The sequence below is a fragment of the Nomia melanderi genome, chromosome 7 (genome assembly GCF_051020985.1).
Source record: "Nomia melanderi isolate GNS246 chromosome 7, iyNomMela1, whole genome shotgun sequence".
NCBI classification, from domain to species: domain Eukaryota; kingdom Metazoa; phylum Arthropoda; class Insecta; order Hymenoptera; family Halictidae; genus Nomia; species Nomia melanderi.
In genome coordinates, this window is record NC_135005.1 from 10,771,125 (window position 1) to 10,789,739 (window position 18,615).

Consider the following 18,615-nt stretch of genomic DNA (forward strand, 5'->3'; position numbering starts at 1 on the left):
TACAACCTCGATACAATCACTGCCACCGTATCACTCTTAAACGAGTAAGATATTTTTCTTTGTAAAAGTGAAGGAACGATGCATGAGTAATAATAATAATAAGATCGATTAATGTTTGTAAACTTTTATGGAAGAGAATTTTGCTCTAACTTTTCTTACCGAAATTGAATTAAATGTTTCGAGATATTAATTTTCCTGTTAACGCATCCTTATTGTTGTAATAGCTGCTGTAATATTGCCGGAGGCGTGTACGTTGCTCTACGTCTTAAAGTAATTAAAAGTTCTACGTATAGCAGTCTGTTGTACAGTATAAATACTTTCAATGAAAACACCGTAATTATACCGTAGAATTTCTTACGAATCGCGGAGTTCGAATTTTCTGATAGAAATATTTTAATGCTCTTATAGAGCGGCAATCGAAGTTCGCGCGTTAGGGGGGTTAAGGGTCACAGCGAACACGTATTTATCACTATGTTACGTTCATTCATGGCATCATCGTTTCGGCTTTATTGCAATGAATTACTCGGCATTATCTTAGTTGAGTTGATTTAAGATAGAACATCGAGTGTTCACGATTTCTCGTGGAGCAGAAAATATTCTTTATACCTAAATTTGAAAAATTGACGATCATCCTTCCGCGAATAAAACCTGAATTTTAACGAATATCACTTATTTCATCGTATAATAGATTTATTCTGATCGAAAAGTAGGCGCGAAAGCTTTCGAAAATCCTTTCAATTGTCCCTTGTAACATACAAAGATGCTCTCCTTTCATTTAACCCAAAGCTCTTCATCGCGTTAATTAATGATGGCGGCCATTCGAGTAATAAGCTACTTGGTGCCGGGAACAGCTTTTGCGGCGACAAGTCAAGGATATTCCGTCAACGATATCCACTTTTATCGCTTTCTGTCTCCTCGTCGCGGCATTAGGTCCACGGAAACGACCGGCAAATCCACTTTTCCTCGTTGAACCGGGATACGTGATGCGCACACGCGACTCGAATACAATGTATCCGTGGAGCCTGCACGCGACGCCGAAGACGCGATATATCTTCTGCGTAGATTTTCCGGCGTTTTCATGTTCACTCGTAAAGAGTTCGACTCGACTATTTCCCACTTCCGTCTGTGGCTCGTCCAAGGGCTAATGAAATTTCGGAGCTCGTTCACGGCTGTTCGGGCTGCGAGAGGCGCACCGCAGTTACGTGATCTCGTAAAACGTAGCCCGTTATTGTCGAAATAACTGGCGACTCCATTAATGGAGCCACGGCTTTAATATCGATAATGAGAACGGGACCAACCTCGACGTGGTCCAATATCGAGGATTTTTACGCGGCCCGATCAATTTGATTAATTAGCGGACTATTTCGAACTGAAAACACGTTGGAGCCGTTCCAAGGGGAGCTTCGTTATCAATTCATTTTTACCAGGAAGATGACAACTTCACGGAAAACTAGAAACTTCGGAAGCGTCAATCCTCGAGTCGAAGCGACATGCCATCCAAGGTTTCGCCCGAAATTGTGCCGATACATTTTTCTTCGAGACAGCGGTGTTTCGTATCGATGAACGTCGAATACGTTCCCTGGATCGTCCAGCAAAGAGATACGATGCGAAATCGGAGCGAGAGAAAGTTAAGGGCTGAAGTCGGCCGTAAACACCCCTAGCGGTGCCGCAGTCCCGGAGTTCCATTATTCCGAGCAATCCCCCCGGCAAATCGACTTTCCCCTAAAATCGAAACCACCGCCCGCGGAAGCCCGCCGGTCACGAAACCGCCGTCTTCCCTATCGATCTTACGAGCCATCCTGAAGCACGAACATGCGCACCGCCGCGAAGTTACCCGGGCTCGACTTCAATTTTGGCCCGCCGCGAGGGGTGTGCTTTTCGCCCAGCGTCTTCCCATCGGCGGCTCTCGAAGCCGCATCCTGTTCGCGGAACCCAAGCGCATGTATTTGATCAAGATCCATCGCTCGATTCCATCAGCTAAAGTCGTCGTCGAAGAAAAGCGCGTCGGAGATACGGGAGCGGCGCGGTGTCGTCGTCGGTCCTCGTGGTCTTGCGACCGTCGTCGACGATGCCGCCGGCGGCGGCCATGTTTGCGCCGGCACAGTAGGCGTTCACGGGCGGTACCATCCCTCTGCCCGTTCTCCAACGACTTTGGAGAACGGCCTACCCCCACCGGCGATCGTCTGGTAAACTTCTGGTGGGGTACCGCAAACGATCTTCCGTTGGTGCCAGTTCTGCCCCCCACCGCTGCCTCGCCTCTCCCCTCCCCTCACTCCTCCGCCCGCTCGCTTGCCCGTCCACTCATCCCATTCTCCGTGTGTCTTTCCGTCTCTCTTTCTCTCTTCGGGTCTCTCTTCCTCTCCATGCCACACACCGGTGTGTATCCCCGATACGACGAGGCTCGTCGTAGCCTGCCGACTCTCTTCATCCCCCTCCCTCCGAAGTTGATCGTAGCGTATCCATCCGTTCACGCACCATAGTCTGGAGAGGGTAGCCTTACCACCACCATACTGAACGCGCGACAGAGGTGGGGAGGGAAGTCTTCGCGAGGCCAAACGGCCTTTTTCTTTTTATTGTTCCGTTTCTTTTTTTACTGTTCTTCGTGGTCGATTCCTCGAGGACCGCTGCCTACGTTCGAAGCCGGCAGCCTGCCGCCTCGATGGCCGACTGACAACCACTGACGCCCGCTCCCTTTCGAGTATCCTCGGCTAGACCTGATTGCGCTCGCACGTTCCGCCCGATCGTTAGGATTCGACGAAGTCCGGCGCGGAGAACTTCTTCTCCTTCTTTCTGTTCTTCTTCTTGGACCCTGGCTGGAACTTCAGCGCGAAATTAGCTAGGAAAACCGGCCGGTTGGGACGGAAGTTCGCCGATCTCCGGAATTTCGAGGGCGCGCGCGACCGATCCTCGCCGCGCTCCTTGTTAAAAGTTCTATCCTCGACTACTTCTGCCCACTCCCGCGTTCTCTTACGGTCGCCGTTAATTATCGTCCCGCTCTGGTATTTGCATTCGCGGCGATTCCGCCGAGAAAATGTAATTTTCCTTGGGTAAACCTTCCCCACTTCCTCCATACCAACTCAACTTTCGTCTTTCGCTACGCTGCGTTCCTCGCTTTACACTTTTTCAAGATGCGTCTTTCGGGTAATATCGCGGCTCCACATTCTTGGATTTATTTGCCACGAGATCCATGGAAAGAGCATCGCCTCGTAAATTCGTGATCATCCGTTTTTGTATTCTTTGCGCTCAATTACCGATTGCGATCTTGTTTCGCGAGGTTTGAGCGAATCACTCTGCATTTGAGCACATTGGGGACGGAGACAATGATAATTTCATTTGTAATCATATATTACTTTGCTAACCAGGTTTTATTATTGTTTGTTACAGACAAAATATCGGGAAGATACTGTTGACAATATTTCGTACTGCCATTAACAATGAAACGAGCATTAACGTCGACGAGATCATGCAGTCGGTACAGAAAATCGTCGAAGGTACCGGTAAGTTCTACAGTTACGTTGTAAAATATTTCATCTCTTTGAGCAATTGTTTGATGCTTAGAAAAACGAATGATTTCGTGCGTTTGTTCATTTCTACAGCATCCTCTAACATTTTATATTTCTTTCGCATCGTTTATTCAGCAGTTTAATTCTTTGACAGTTCCATGTATATAATTTCTCAAAAATGATATTACTTTACCAAATATCTGGGAAACGCTTTAGCTGGTTTTTTTATTTCATTTTGAAAAGCTTCATGTAATTCACCGATTTTTAAGCATCAGCACGTCTATAATTTCAAACACTGTAACCTACATTTATTGTGTAGCTGGCAAGAATTTTTTTGTTTCAAAACGCGTGATTCGAAAGGGTTGGAAATACTTCTGAGCCAAATCCTTTGTACACCGTGCACGCATGCTTTGTATTGTAAGTCGCAGCTTTAATTTACGCTTATTGTCCCATTTGCGTTTCCCATTACTTCTAACTAGCACAAAATGCACTTATAATCACAACTTGTAAATAATTTTAACATTAATGAATGCGCATAGAAAGAAATGCACGGTCAGTTTAAGTATATGAAACTGAACTCTTTTCTGCAAAATAGTATTTTAAGATGTAAGAAACTTGAAATGATCGGCAAATACAAATTAAAACGATGTTTCTCGCCTATTACTTCACAAGTCTCCGGTTTGCACAAAATCTCAGTTATGCCGGCAACGAGAAGACTGATAAATTGCACGTTGCCACGACACTTGAACCATCGATCGTTGCACCATTCTTAATCGTACCACACCTTCATCGTTCCCCAAATAGAAACAATTCCGATAAATGTTTTCCATTGCACATTAAGATTTTCCAAAGACTGCAGTCATTCTAGAGAATTCGAATTAAACGTTGAATATTGTAAGGTTTCTTTTTCGCATCTTCTGACACGGAACGTTCGCTTCACCTTGCCTTTCTGCTTAAAAATTCGTCCGGGAAGCAATTTCCGGGGAAAATTCCTTTTTAGGCGGCTCGCCATTTGTTTTTCCGCCCATTTGGTTCTATTTCCCCCGAACGAGAAACGCGTAAGCGGAAGATGTTTAAAAATAGGGAGGGATAGGACAGAACTCGGTCCTTGAGCGAAGACAGAACGTCCGTGTTACGGAGGGGTAAATGATGAAGCCGGTCGGGGTTGCAGACTAGGCTGTTGCTCCACGAGGTGACGATAAGATTGTCTCCGCTTCCGGTGCAGCACGTGCCTCGCCGGAAGTCTCTCGTGGCTTCCGTGTATGTTCCGAAGTATTTATACGAACTCGCGTAACACCGTTTACTTTTTCATCCGCCCCACTCGGAGGAATTCAAAATAAAATAGACTCTTAAGCGCGCAACGAAAAGGTCACGTTATATAAAAACTTCTCGGTAGTCACGAAGCCGCTCGAAAGTTTCAAGAATCTCTTAAAACTTAGAAGGTTAAATACTACAATCGGTAGGGTAATTTCATTAACTCCAGATGAGCTGCAATCCTTCGAAGTCGAATCATACTCTTCAGTGATAACGATACCAACAATATTTAATAATTGTCATTACAATGCAACGGTTACAAAGGTTTCCTCGCCGAGCTAATAGTTTCAAACGACAGGAACCCATCGAGTCGTTAGGTAAATGTCGCCGCGGTCTCCTAGAACTCATAAATATACATTGCTCCGTTTAATTATAAGAAAGTACCTTTGATATAGAATATTTATTCACGGCTGCTTCCTTTCTTGCCCATTCAATGTTTAATTAAAGAACACGCTGTCGGCTGTTGACGAGCGGTATTCATCGTTTCCGGGAGAGGGCCCGAATTCTTCGTTAACAATTAACCTGAACGTTTGCATAGAGACGCGTGAGCCGTTTGAAAAATCGTGAGGCTGCCGTTCGCGGAAGTCGGGGAGACAGAGGGAAAAGAGATGCGTCGGTGTCGGTCGTGTTTCGCAGAACTGGAAAATCGTGTTCAAAGGTCATCCAACAAAGTTCTGTCGATGAGTATCTAACGTGAAACGTCGCCCTCGTGGTCGCCGAACCTTTGAAAAAGCTGCATCGTCGGTGGCGCGGGACCGAGGGGTCCGTGGTGAGAGCGATCCTTCCGCGAAAAACGTTTTCTTTTTACCTGGTCCGCTTCGGGGAAACGTGGCGAACGACGCGCCACTGCGTTTTCATCCCACTAATGGCTCCTTTCTTTTCAGGAGTCTTCGAAAATACTTTAAGACCTTGCGCCGCTGCGGTCTGCCCGCGCTTCTCTCTGTCCCTCCGCCTCCACGGTCCTGCGAGACAACAACCACCGTGTCCCCTTTATTTTCCCGCTCTTAATACGGGAGGCCGTGGCCACAAAAGGGAATCGTACGAATTGCAAATAAACGCCATCGATCGTTCACCGTCGTGAACTAACCGGCTCCGACCATTGGCGGCCTGGTAGGGTGAAAATATTAGGTCGTGCCCATAAATTCGGATTTCAGTTTTGTACGCTGTTGATACTGCCACGGCGGAAATATTAATGCGTTACGTTATGATAATTGTATGCAATGGAACCGCGATAAGTTGAAAAGATACAGAACAACGCCGCGTGATTAATAATACTGAATCGAGACGCTGCGATTGAAAAATTTCGGATTCCTCTTTTTCTTTGGCGTTTCGGCGTTACAATCTTTCCCGATAAAATTCAATTGAATGTTTTCAAGTTATCAACCAGAAATCGAAAGAAATCAAAAACGGAACGATGTCGCGTGAAATATTGAGGATCGAATTTTACAGGCTTCACAGAATTTTACTATTTGTCGCAGCACGATCACTTTCCCACGCGATTAACAATATTTATCATTTATCTCTCGTCGATTCAGAAATCCACGGAAATTTACGGAATAGCGTAATTGGGGAACTTTGATCGACATTTTCCAGTGCAGCAACCTACAAAATGTTTGTCCTACGTCTTTCGGTGTTTAGAGAGCGCTTCCTGTAAGGCATCGCGCGTCTTTAGAGGGATGCAACTGTCGAGCTAAAAGGTGGTGCACCCCGATCGTCCATGATCCGGGCGAGTGCCACACCGGCCGGCTATTTTTGGGGGCATTATCCACATGGAAACATCTTGCCAACGGAACACGTGCCGCCATCGGTGTTTTTCCCTGGATAGATCGAAACGCATCTCAGCGAGGGGCGTGCGGGACAGGGGAACGGGGATGCAACCGGAGAATTCAGGACTCGGGGCACGCGACACACGCGCGCTTTTCACCACGCGTTCACGTATTTTTGGATACGCCGGTTTCCTACGAAAGAGGGTCGCGGTGCGCGCCCTTTTCCCTTCGACGGCGAGGACGCCAGTTGCGTTGACTCTTCAGACGACTGCCACCACCCGCCTTTCTTCCTTTCGACTTTTCTTTGCCATGTGCAGAAGGATATTCGGAAGCCCGGTGTGACGATTCGACGCGGGTGCGTTTCCCTTTTTGTTGGGAAGGATGAAGAAACGCAGCTTGCGACATTCGGTCGATGGAGTTTCGTAGATTCAATCTTCTTCTGATATATTTCGTACAATATAAAATGTTGTGATATTTGGTTGGAATAGAGCAAAAATTTTTTAGGAACTGCTTTGGAGTTTGTTGCAGATCTGTCGATGATTCTACGAAATAGTGCCCGCATATATCGTCTTCAATCGAGTAATCGTTCCAGTCACGGGGTCCCAGATTTCGAATGTCGTAGTAAACCCTCTTAGAATCTCCTACTGCCCATTACCTCTTCTAATTATTGGACAATATTACGTTCCTGTCGTAACGACGAATTCGAGGAACAGCCAGCTTTTTAACGAGATTAATTACTTATGTAATCCAGCGATGTAACTCGGTTCGTCTCTTCGAAGCCCCTCAAATTGAATTACTTCCAGCACACTCGGTGCTCCGAAAATTCTCAGTGCGGAATACATCGATTCCGAAAAACGCCCCGAAGGGAGAAGGAAAAGATGAGCGTCGCTAAACACACGTCACCGAGCGGCAGGCCTGTCGAAGGTGAACGAAAAGCAGCGTGAGGGGGACGAAGAAAATACCAGGAAAATAATCGGTGACGCTTAATCCTGAAGGAGCGCAGCGGGATATTTTTGGCGGGATCTTGTCCGGGACAGAAGGCGCGCAAAGACGGGAGTAGGCGGAGAAGATAAGACTCGGTGCGTGATTAATGGACACCGGGGGCTGCGTCCGGGAAAAAGGGTGGGGGAGGGAACGAACGACAGAGACGATGAGCGGCGTGTGCGGGGTTTCTTCATCTCGCCTCGAGGAGGGAAGGGAAGCGACACAGGGGGGAGAGCGGGAACCGACGTAGGAAACGGAGGAAGAACGGATCATGGAAGTCCCAACGAAACGGGAAACGCTGCTCTAAGGGCGGCGGGGTGCAGGGAAGTAGAGGAGGGAAAAGCGAGCACGTGCTTCGGCCGTGGGGCCCACGAAGGGCGCGCGAAAGCAGCCGAAAAGGGACGAGCCCCGTTTTGTCGGCAGGCCCCCCTACCCTTTCCGGCCGCTCTACCCCCTCCATTCCACGCAGCTGGAAAAGTCCGACGAACCGGGAAGATGCGTTTCCCGCGACCGAGAAATCATCGTCCCTCAGTCGCACCCACGCTCTCCGCTGGTGACGAGCTCCTTCGTTTCGGTGTCCTCCGCTCGATTGTGTCCTAACAATTTCAAGCGGGAATCCGATTTTCCGTCGTCGTCGAAAGTGTCGCCTGCATTTCCCTCGCGTTCGCGACAGTCGCGAGTGTTCCCTCGGGGCGGCGACTGGAATTTCTTCATTTCGCAGTACTTCACTGAATCTCGAAGCACTCCGACGCCACGTGAGTCGGCGTCACCAGTTTTCCCGCGTTCCCGTTACCCGGAATCGTCGCGTTCGGTTAGGTAACGTCGAGTTACGCGTTCGGGAATGTTAGCTTTTCCATTTTCCGCGACTAGCGGGATGGAGGTGTTCGGTTTGCGGGTGAAACGTTCCTGGAGTGGACACCGAAGATGGCCATGTGGTCCGTCCAAACTGCTCGCTTGTTGGCAGATAAAGCGGCGAGCGAGAGAGGGTGATCCGTTCTTTTGGTATGTGAGAGTTCTTTTTGTTTCTTGGTTCTTCTAAATATTACTGCGACTGCTTTGTGGGGTCGCAATGAAAATTTCGAGCCCGGAAACACGTAATTTCCGCAACGTGGTCCTCGACCGGGTCCATGCCGCACCTGTCCGGTTAAGTAGTCGACCGATGGGCCGTTTCCCTAATGACCCACGAGAAATCCTGGTTCTTTATGAGTGTCGAGGCCCGAAGGTGCGAGTTCTCCTAATCAGCAGGGGCGCCAGCTTGCGACGCCCTTTTTCATTCAGGTATTTCCACGAAAAGCGGCTACCCGCCGTTTCGGTCGGAAATAAAAACGAGGCAAGGTCAAGGAAACACCGAGAAACGAGAACCGCCCTCCCCCCTCCACGGCCCCGTGCCCTCCTGTTTTTCTCGCTTTCGACGCACGAATGGGGCCTCTCGATCGTGAGTTGCAAAGAAACGATCGGATTCCTTGTTAGAACGCCGACAGTTTTCACCTTATGGCTCCATTCGAGTGGCTCCTCGCATTCACGGGTCTCTCGCGGGTATTCCGTCGACCATTGTTCGTCGTAAAATCGCGGAAAATTGCCAGTGATCGCACGTAATTGACGATGTAGAAAAACGATCGAGATAAATTGTATAAAATCCACGGACAGCGTGGTCTTAGAAGTCCATCGTAAGTGCAACGAAGCGCGTGAAATCCATACTTCAGCAGCCGGACTGAATTTCGATCGTTCACCCATGAAATTCGAATAGCATTAATTTGAAAATATTCTTTCCAATAGAATCTACACCGTGATCGACGGTCGGCATTTACACACGATTATCGCCAAGCCGGCATAATTACCGATATACTTTGCATTTACAGCGACAGGTCTGAGTGTACCGTAATTAATAATTCTTGTAAATTGGACCCGAAGATCGAGGTTTCTTTGTGATTCCAGATATCCGGATACAGTCCAGTCTTGTGAAAGAGGTGCCACAGGTGGCGACGATCTGCCAGGAGGCGCCGCATTTATTCGGCGACGTTTTCCACGATCATCTGCTGAACTTCGTTATAAAATACCTGCAGGACTCGGACAGTCAGGTGAATAATTTGTGTATTCGTTACACGGGCCGTGGCCCGGCCATGTCTCTGCCCGGATAACGATCTCGCCGGTGATCTCGGAGCCGGCGATCCAGAAAGATTTTCGGCAGCCTTCCCGGCCCCGGGGAACCGCGGTGGATCGTTTCCACTGGCGAAGAAGTACCGTAAAAGCCGGCCGAGAGTTATAGGTCCCATTGACCAATTCCCTTTTTCCCCCCGATGGCCAGGTACGACTCACGGCCGAGGAAGCGGTGTTGGTGCTAATAAAGAGGGGACTTCTAGACAACAACGCGATCGAGGTCAAAATCTGCCCCGTTATCGACGTCCACTGTAGGTCCATCCATTTCCTTAACTGGGGCATCGCCGTAAGTTTCCATTTTTCTGTTTTCATTTCTTGATTCTTTGCTTTCTCATTTCTTTCCTCTTGTTTTTCTACGTTAACACGTCTCTTGTTACGCGTGTGCCGTTTTCTGAAATACTTCGATGATTTTGTAACTGTAATATTCCGACGACTACCGGGAGTGGATTAAAGGAGACTGTTAATCTTTCGCTTTTTCATATTCTTCTCGCATCTTGTACATCGAACATTCTTTTTTTACGGTAAAGAACCTTCCGATTTGCACAAGATCGCGAAATAGGTAATCGTAAAGGTGCTGTTTATAATGTGTGGATTATAAACCGTCTGTAAAACGTGTACCGTTTAGACACGTTCCTTCCGTGCGGCGACAGAACCTTCGAACAATCCCGAAGAGATACCGTAATCTCCTCCCCCCTCGTGTTTATCGCGTCGCAACCGATTTCCGGGTTGAAGCTGTTAGCAGAACAGAATGACGGGGAAACACCTCCAATATTATTTTTTCGTTCGCGCGATTCAACGTTCCCATTGATACCGCGATTATTACGAAGTCTCCTCGAGACTCTGGACGTGTCGGCTAATGAACGTGCGCGTATGTAGGAAGTCGCGCAAATAGAAAAACTTCGAGAGAAAACGCCGTAACGTTTTCGCGCCACGAATTCTTGATTCGTCCGGCTCTGCTCGAGCGATACTATTTTTCGCATTACATTGCTAATAGGTAAATTATTGCTTAAAAATATTTGATAGCTCGCGGGTTCGCAGAGGGATAAAGGAGACGAATATCTCGCGAATTAATCGTTTTATAACATGTTGTTCATTTTCTTTGTTGTTACTTTCGTTTTAAATCACAGAAAGATGAGTTTATCGCTTGCAGTAGTTACGTTATCGGACACTTTTAAGCGGTAATTTTCAATTATGAACGTTTGTATATCTAAGTATCTTGAAAACATAAAGAGACGTAACGCAATTGTATCGAGTTTCCCATTCTTGGACGGATTCCGCCTGAAAGACATGGGTAGTGAGATGTTCTCACGCTATCGCGTCTCACTATCTTGTCTTTCATCCGGCGTCCGTTGCGCATCGACGCTCCCGAGCGATTCGAGAGGAAAAATTAGTTAGCGGGGGCCCGTCGTACCGTGAAAAACTGGTCGACGGCGCGAGAATGCCGCGAAAATGTCGGCGGAGAAGCGGGCGACGGCGTGTCAGAACGAGTTAGACGGGGAACAGGAGATACCCTTACGGGGGAGAAGATCAGGAAGATTCACGACAAGGGACATGCTTTTACCATCAAAGTTGGTTTGTCATAGAGATCGACTATCACAGCCAGCTTTGATGAGCAAAATTGTGTCCGTCCTCGCCGCGCCACTCACCGGAGGAACTCGACGAACAGAAAAAAAAATATATACAAATAAAAGGAGTGAAGAGGGGAGAAGAGGGACGTGGAAATAATTACCGGAGAGTCCGGGAAGCCAAAATCCCTCGGAATTGAGGGAGCATGGAAACGAGAGAGCCGAGATCCGCGAGCTGGACGTGACGAAGAGCGGAAGGAGAGAAAGAGCGAGAGGGGGGAGGGGGGAGAGAGATAGGCGACGGAAACGTTGCATCGAGCACCGAAATGAAAATACCTTTTGCGGTCCGATACATCAAATTGGTTGTGGAATGTTTCGAGTCATATCACAGCCATTTTGATGAGCTTGGCCCGCAGAATCGATCGTCGGGGAAGCGTGTGTTCCGTGTGCCGTCATCAAGTGCACTTAGTGCCTGCTTAATTAATAATCGCCCGCGCCCGCCTCGTGGAAAGGAAAGGTGGGGCAGAGGGAAAGGAGAAGAGAGGAAGGAGAGAGCGATGCGGAACAGGAACCACAATGAATATCGTTTTCACGGCGTCGTCGCATGCGTTTCCGCCATCGTCGGGAAGAAAACCAGTCCAATCGCCGCGGAACTCTCCTAGACCAACGGAAATTGGCTCGCCGAGGAAGAGGAGAGGAACGCGATCCAATCGTCAAATTGGTTGTGGCGTGTTGCTTTTCTAGATTTCATATCACAGCCATTTTTGACGATTTGGATCGCCGTTTTTTGCGACGCTCGCGTCTCCGCGCGCCTACGGATCCTGGAAAAATGGGGGGGGAAGGCAGGAAGGATGTTGTATTCGCGGATATACGCGCGGATGTCTTTCAGGATTGCTTCCGCCGAAACGGCGGATAGAGGAAAGCGGCGCCGGTGCATCGCTCACAAAGTGGCTGTGATATGCTGATACACGAGCGATCATATCACAGCCAGCTTTGATGAGCGCTGCGCCGCGATGCGTTCGACGACTTCAACCCCGACTCCGCCCGGCGCGCCCTTTTTCGATCACGTCGTCGTAGATCTCGGTTCATTCTTCGTTTGGGAATATCATGTGTGGGGTATTATTCAGGCTGATGGTGGTTCTAAACTCAAGATTAAGGGAAGAGGATAATATATTGTAAGGATACGTGATATTCGTGTGAATCTCGTCAGCGCTTCTGTTGTATTTCGATATATATATATTATTTTCATTAAACACTTAGCTGTTGCGACCGTTTCGAAAAGTGTGTGCCTAAAATATGTCGCGAAACGTAAGGTGTAGTATAAGAAATTAGAGTTGTCCCTCGTCATAACATAGAAACTTGCCATTTTCTCATGACGAGTATACTCGTCGAAGGCTGCAAACTGGTTAATACAGGGTCTCGATTACAAATTCTTGAACTGTAAGCTACACGGAATTTGTAAAATCATTTTCTTTTCCGATAACAACTTTACGGATTGATGCTACGAAGTGATACTCCTAAGACGTCGTGTAAATCGGTGTCGGGAAAAGTTTGCGACTTCGTTTCGAAAATTGCTGAAGTATCGATCTCGAGGAGTGAAAGTCGAGAAACTTTTCCAGCAGCTACAGAGTTGGCTGACGGACTCGTTTGCTTTCGATGCGACGCTTACAAATGCGAGGTGATGCTTCGACCAAGATCGAATTAATAGTTTTTGCTGTCACCGCGTTCGGATCATCGTCGATCCATCTTTAATAGATTACGCGTACGTTCCTCGCCGAGAGATTTCCAAGAAGAACACTTTCGATCGCCCACCCGATACGGCGAGAGCAGAGCGAGTCCTCGCGCAGTTTCCGCTTTCGGGAAAGGTTTGCGGCTCTGTGTTTCTCAGGGTCGACCGACTCCCTCTTACGGATTCTGCGGATCCACAATGGACATTATCGAGCACGTCGACTCATACGCGATTCCTCTTAACGCGAGCTCTCGTCGAGTTTCTAGGAAATTCGAAATATACGATTCTATTTTATAACGCGAAAAGCTGAGCTAATATTACAGGACACACTATAAAACAGTGATAGAACGTAAAGGTCAGTACTTGAATCGGCAGAAAATGCATAAATAAATGTCAGAACGAACGCGGTCACCATTGAATTCTCTCGTTCTTTGAAATCTGTCGACTATCCGAGTAAAAGAACGAACGTTAGAGTTATTTGAAGCGAAAAGTCCGCCTCCGCAAAGGAGCGCAAAGCGTTAGACGACGCGACGAACATAAAAATGTGATCGAACTTTCCATCGGCGCTGCGTATAGCCACGTTCTCGTAACACGATGATTCACGTCTACCCCCGTTCCCCGTCCGTGAACAATTAATTTCATCGTTGAACAATGACCCACTGATTTCGATGAGCAGGGCCGCGCATGCGGGCGTTAAGAAAGTCCTCGAAAATCCGTGGAGGCAATCGATCCATCCTACCGGCTCTGTGTTCTCGCAACCCGATCGATCAAACACGAAGATGCGATGCAAGTCGAGCACAGGATGCTGGCTGCTCGACTCGATTCGGTTCGATGCGATTTTGTCCGGGATTCGTTCCCTTGTTAATTTTTTCCAGGTGTCCAGCGACGCGAATTCGACTGTTCCTCCCATCAGAGTGGTTGTGATGTGGTGACTTGGACTCGTATCACAGCCAGCTTTGATGAGCGGAACGGCGCGATTTATATCTTCGTTAACGCACGATCATGCGCCACACCCGGCCGGCGAGATGGAAAGAGGGGGCACGGGAGTGTAATTTCGAAAACGAGAAGAAAGAGCCGAGGAAAACGGGACAGCGATTCCCTGATAACGTGTATCGCGTGTGCGGCGCGTGTACGAAATGGTGCGCGACACGTGGGAGACACACGCGGCGCGACCACGTGCTATTCTCTCGCTTGTTCGTTCTCTTTTCTTCTGTTCCGTTCCTTTTTCTTATCTTGCTATCGCACGCGTATTCGATGTTTCGCATTGGCTTCAGCTGTGTATCGTTTGCTTGTGTCCGATCTGCAGCTGATGATCAAGATAGCGCGGCTGATCGGCAAAGAGGCGACGGAAGAGCTTTTTCTGGACAGATACATCACCCTCTGCAAAGACGAGGATGTTTTCATTAGAAAGATTACCATTCTGCGGTTCCCGGAGCTTTGCGTCGTCGTCAGCAGAAACGCGCTGTTCAGAGAACTGGTGAGTACGCGTAAAACGTTTACTGAGATGTCGTTTGGTGTCATCCGCGCCGCGTTGCACCGTCAACTCGTTCGAAACGATTAGCCCCGTTATTGCTGTAATTATCATTTGTAACTTGTTTGTCCGTCGATTTAACGGAAAAACTTGTAGCGTCGGTTACCGAACGAAAGGTAATTGGCCATTTTTCATTCGAGCGAATACGAGAATCATAAAAGCATTAGTTCCAGTGTTAAATCGCGAATGCTAGATGTTAGTTTTGTCGGAGTCAAATCGTACCAGGCTCTGTTTAATTGAAACTATAATTAAATTCATTGTTCCGTAGTTGCCGATCTACATAGACCTGAGTTGCGAGAAAATATGGGGCATCCGAAAAGCGTGCGTGGACGTGATGATGCCATTCTCTTGCTGCGTGACTCGTCAGCACCGGCGATTCCTGCTGGCAGACCTCTTGGCCATGCATTTGAACGACGAATCGAAATGGGTGCGAGTGACCGCCTTTCAGATTTTGGGACCATTCATATCCACGTTCGCGGAACAGTTCACCGACATCACCTACAACGAACAGGGCGAGCTAGAGTTCACCAGACAACAGGATAGCGGTTTCAGGTACGAACAACCGTCTTTTTCTTTCTCTATCCTATTAGTTCCCCTTTTTCCATACATGTTCCATTGTTTCGATTTTCACTCTGCGAACGGTATCAATGATGAATCGATGTTTTCAGTATAAAGTACACGTACGAGGACATCTTCCCCATGACCTGCCGAATACAAAGCCACACTGTCGACGCGGAGGAAAATAGTTCTAAGGAAAACTTCAATTCGTCTGTGATAATAGAAAAACCAATTTACGAGGAGGAGGACGAGTCACAGGAAGATGACATTTCCACGATGAAAGCGTGCAAGTGGAAAGTACGATTCAATCGCGTTTTACGCGAATTCTTTCATTAGAACTCGAATTTGTTCAACATACTCGATTAATGATAATCATATTCGTTGAATGGTCCGATAAAAATCCGAGCAAACGATTCCTCTCACGAGCGAATCTTTACTTCGTTTTTGTAACACCTGTTCATTTTCCTTTCGTTGCAGATACAGAAGTACTATAATATGAAAATGGACGACCCGGAAAAGTACAATTCCTTTTTATACTATTACATAGCGCCGGACTGCCCGCCCGATGACGAGCTGGTCGAAGCTGCGAAGAGATCCACGGTACAGAGTAACAACAATCGGAAATCGGCGAACAAAAATTCGAACAAAACGTCCACGTTAAACGACTTCTTCAACGAGGATAAATGCGAGGCGGGAGACTTCGACTCGATTAACTTCCACGAGCAAGAGATCGTCCCTCAGCATTTGATCGATTCGTTTTTATGGATGGCCGATCTGAAACAGTGTTTGGACACGGGCGCGGACATCCCACATCACTGTGCTTTCAGCTTTCCCGCAGTCGTCCTCACGTTGGGCAAGGAAAAGTGGCCTTACTTGAAGGAAGCTTATCAATGTTTAGCGATGGCGGAGCAGTGGAAGGTTAGGCGCACAGTCGCTTCCGGTATCCACGAAATCGCCGCCATCTTGGGCGAAGACCTCACGTCCGACGAACTCTTGCCCATCCATTACGGATTCATCAAAGATTTGGACGAGGTCAGAATAGGCATTCTGAAGAATCTCGCGACTTTTTTGCACCTCCTCCAATCTCAAGATCGTTATCAGTATCTGCCAATCCTCAAGGAATTCCTCACGACCGACAACGAATGGAACTGGAGATTTCGAGAAGAGTTGGCCACGCAGCTGCTCGAAGCAGTGACGTTGTTCAAACCGTACGACGTGGAGCGTCACATCGTGCCGTTGTCCTTTCAGCTTCTTAGCGACAAGGTCGCTGCCGTGAGGCATGTTGCGCTTTCCTTGGTACGATTCCATGTGTTTCGCTTTTTGTATCGTGTAAAATGTAGATTACTGTAAGGTTGACTTTGTTGGATTGAGCTATAGAAATTCAGAAATTTGAGTAGTCACGATGTCACCATTAAAAGAACCTTTCGTTTGTTCAAATGTTGACGTAACGAGAAAATTTGTACGCAGGTAACGAAGATCGTGGCATATCTGTCGTTGCACAAACGACCGGCACCAATGTTGTTCCAAGAACTAAGGTGTTCCCTGGGCGTGTATGCGCAGAAGTGGATCAGGCGTCAGACATTCGCGTTCCTATGCGGCCAGTTGATATCCAGCAATGCGATCACTGGCACCAAGTTCTCGCTGGAATTGCTACCGCTTCTGTTAAAGCTGTCATCGGATAAAGTACCGAACGTGAGATTGGCCGTAGCGAAAACTTTAAAGAACATTCCCGTGGGACGTAAGTATCCGTTGCTAATATCTTGAACCTAGGGTTAAGTTGATTTTAAAACGGAGAGTATGCGTTAAATCGCGTGATTTATTTTTCAGCGGATTGGTTAGACAGAAAGGAGGCAGAAAAAATCGAAGAAAGGCTCCGAGAAATGCGTTCAGATCCAGATAGAGACGTTCGAATATTAGTTGGCGGCGAGGAGAGTCCCACGCTTGATATACTGTCGGATAGTAAAACGGAACCATCTAGGAACATACTGTTTTAACAAATACAGACGAACCAAAAAGTACCATGTAAAAATGAGCTCAACTTTAAACGAACAGGAACGGAACAGAACAGAAGGAAAATGTACCATTTAGTGCATCTACATAGACAAAGGGAATAAAGTGCGATTTATTGTTGTCAACGACCAAGGGACCGACGTTTTCTGCGCCCTTTAGACTCTAAGTATCAACGGTCAAAAGACATTAACGCAGCTACGTAAGAGAGTGTGTGTGCGCGTGTTCTGAAAGGAGTTAACTGTATGCATGTTTAGTATTCGCGGGTATGTATGCGTTCACCATTGTGATCAATTTGTACATGTAAGTGGTCCCTTGGACGATATAACTAATTAAGCCGGATATAACTAATCGGAGATCCCGCCATCGACGAGTTCTCTTGTTCTTTGGTAAATGATCATAGGTACGTACTCCTCGGCGCCGTGATATACAGAGTATCCCAGAAAGTCGTGGTGCAATCGGCAGAGAAGTAACTCACAAGTTAAACGATAAGAAGAGGAACAAAAGAAACAACTCGTTTTATTTTTTTTACTTTTTTAACTTTGTGTCTCGCGTGTTTTCGTGCTGCGTCCCGTTCACTTACACCAACGTCGCCGTTAAACGGTTTGATCCTTTTACGCCTAGGAACGCCGCAGCGTATAAGAACCTATAGCCGAGTGTGAACTGAAATCTATAATACTGAAAAAAAGGTCAGAACGAAAGGAAACCTCCGTTACACGATGTATCGAATATCATTGGTAATCGTGTTATATTACTGTGATTTTGTTTACGCGCGATTACATGAACGAATGTGTACCGTTTCTCATGTAGATATGTAAACGTTTAAGTAATGCGGGCGTGGATGCTTGCCGACCTCCAAATGTCTAATGAATTGGAGTTCGTGAACATTTCGAAAATTCTCGGCGACTCGTCGAATGTTACTATACAAACGTGTGCGAATCACCGTTTTTACAATTAAAGAAAATGTTAGTTTATAAGCAACGATAAACAATACAACACCGCTGTTAAATAAACCAACATGTGTATAATAATGAGATTTCTACGAGTGTATAAATACATGCGAACTTTAGACAAGAGCAGACTGTAGACAAGAGGAAACAGAGTATCCGTTAAATTGAACAAAATTTGTACATTTTGTGAAATGACTGATAGCGTATGTTGATACTACAAGAATATTCGTGAGTAACGGGTTCAAACGTCTCCGTAATCGTTAATATTTTGTGACGATCGTTGACTAAGAGCAGATTGTCGTGTTGAGATTCGACTGTTTGTGAAAATAAGCTGCTGTGAACTTCTTACAAGCAATGAACATTCGTTACTTATGAATACGTGCGAAGAAAGCAAGAAAGAAGTTTTGTTTATAATATTCTGTATAATATATTGTGTATTTGGTAATGAAACGATACAAAAAAATACAGGCGATTTGATTTAACTTGACTGTATTTAATGCCTGCATCAGCCATCCCGAAGCTTTCTTCACTTCCAAGATGTCAAACAGAAA

General features: G+C 47.0%; 1 protein-coding gene across 3 annotated transcripts in view; it reads left to right on the forward strand.

Annotated features, from left to right (window-relative positions):
• Positions 1-18,546, forward strand: part of LOC116424940 (serine/threonine-protein phosphatase 4 regulatory subunit 1) — a 150,835-nt gene extending 132,289 nt beyond the window's left edge. For all 3 annotated transcript variants that reach the window (XM_076368890.1, XM_076368891.1, XM_076368892.1), the window contains 9 exons: positions 3,385-3,497; positions 9,503-9,645; positions 9,873-10,010; positions 14,325-14,495; positions 14,818-15,101; positions 15,218-15,404; positions 15,585-16,403; positions 16,575-16,845; positions 16,935-18,546. In XM_076368890.1, the coding sequence (XP_076225005.1) occupies positions 3,385-3,497; positions 9,503-9,645; positions 9,873-10,010; positions 14,325-14,495; positions 14,818-15,101; positions 15,218-15,404; positions 15,585-16,403; positions 16,575-16,845; positions 16,935-17,101 (2,293 nt within the window). In that variant the 3' untranslated portion in view covers positions 17,102-18,546. The remainder of the gene's footprint in view (positions 1-3,384; positions 3,498-9,502; positions 9,646-9,872; positions 10,011-14,324; positions 14,496-14,817; positions 15,102-15,217; positions 15,405-15,584; positions 16,404-16,574; positions 16,846-16,934) is intronic.
• The last annotated feature ends 69 nt before the right edge of the window (positions 18,547-18,615 follow it).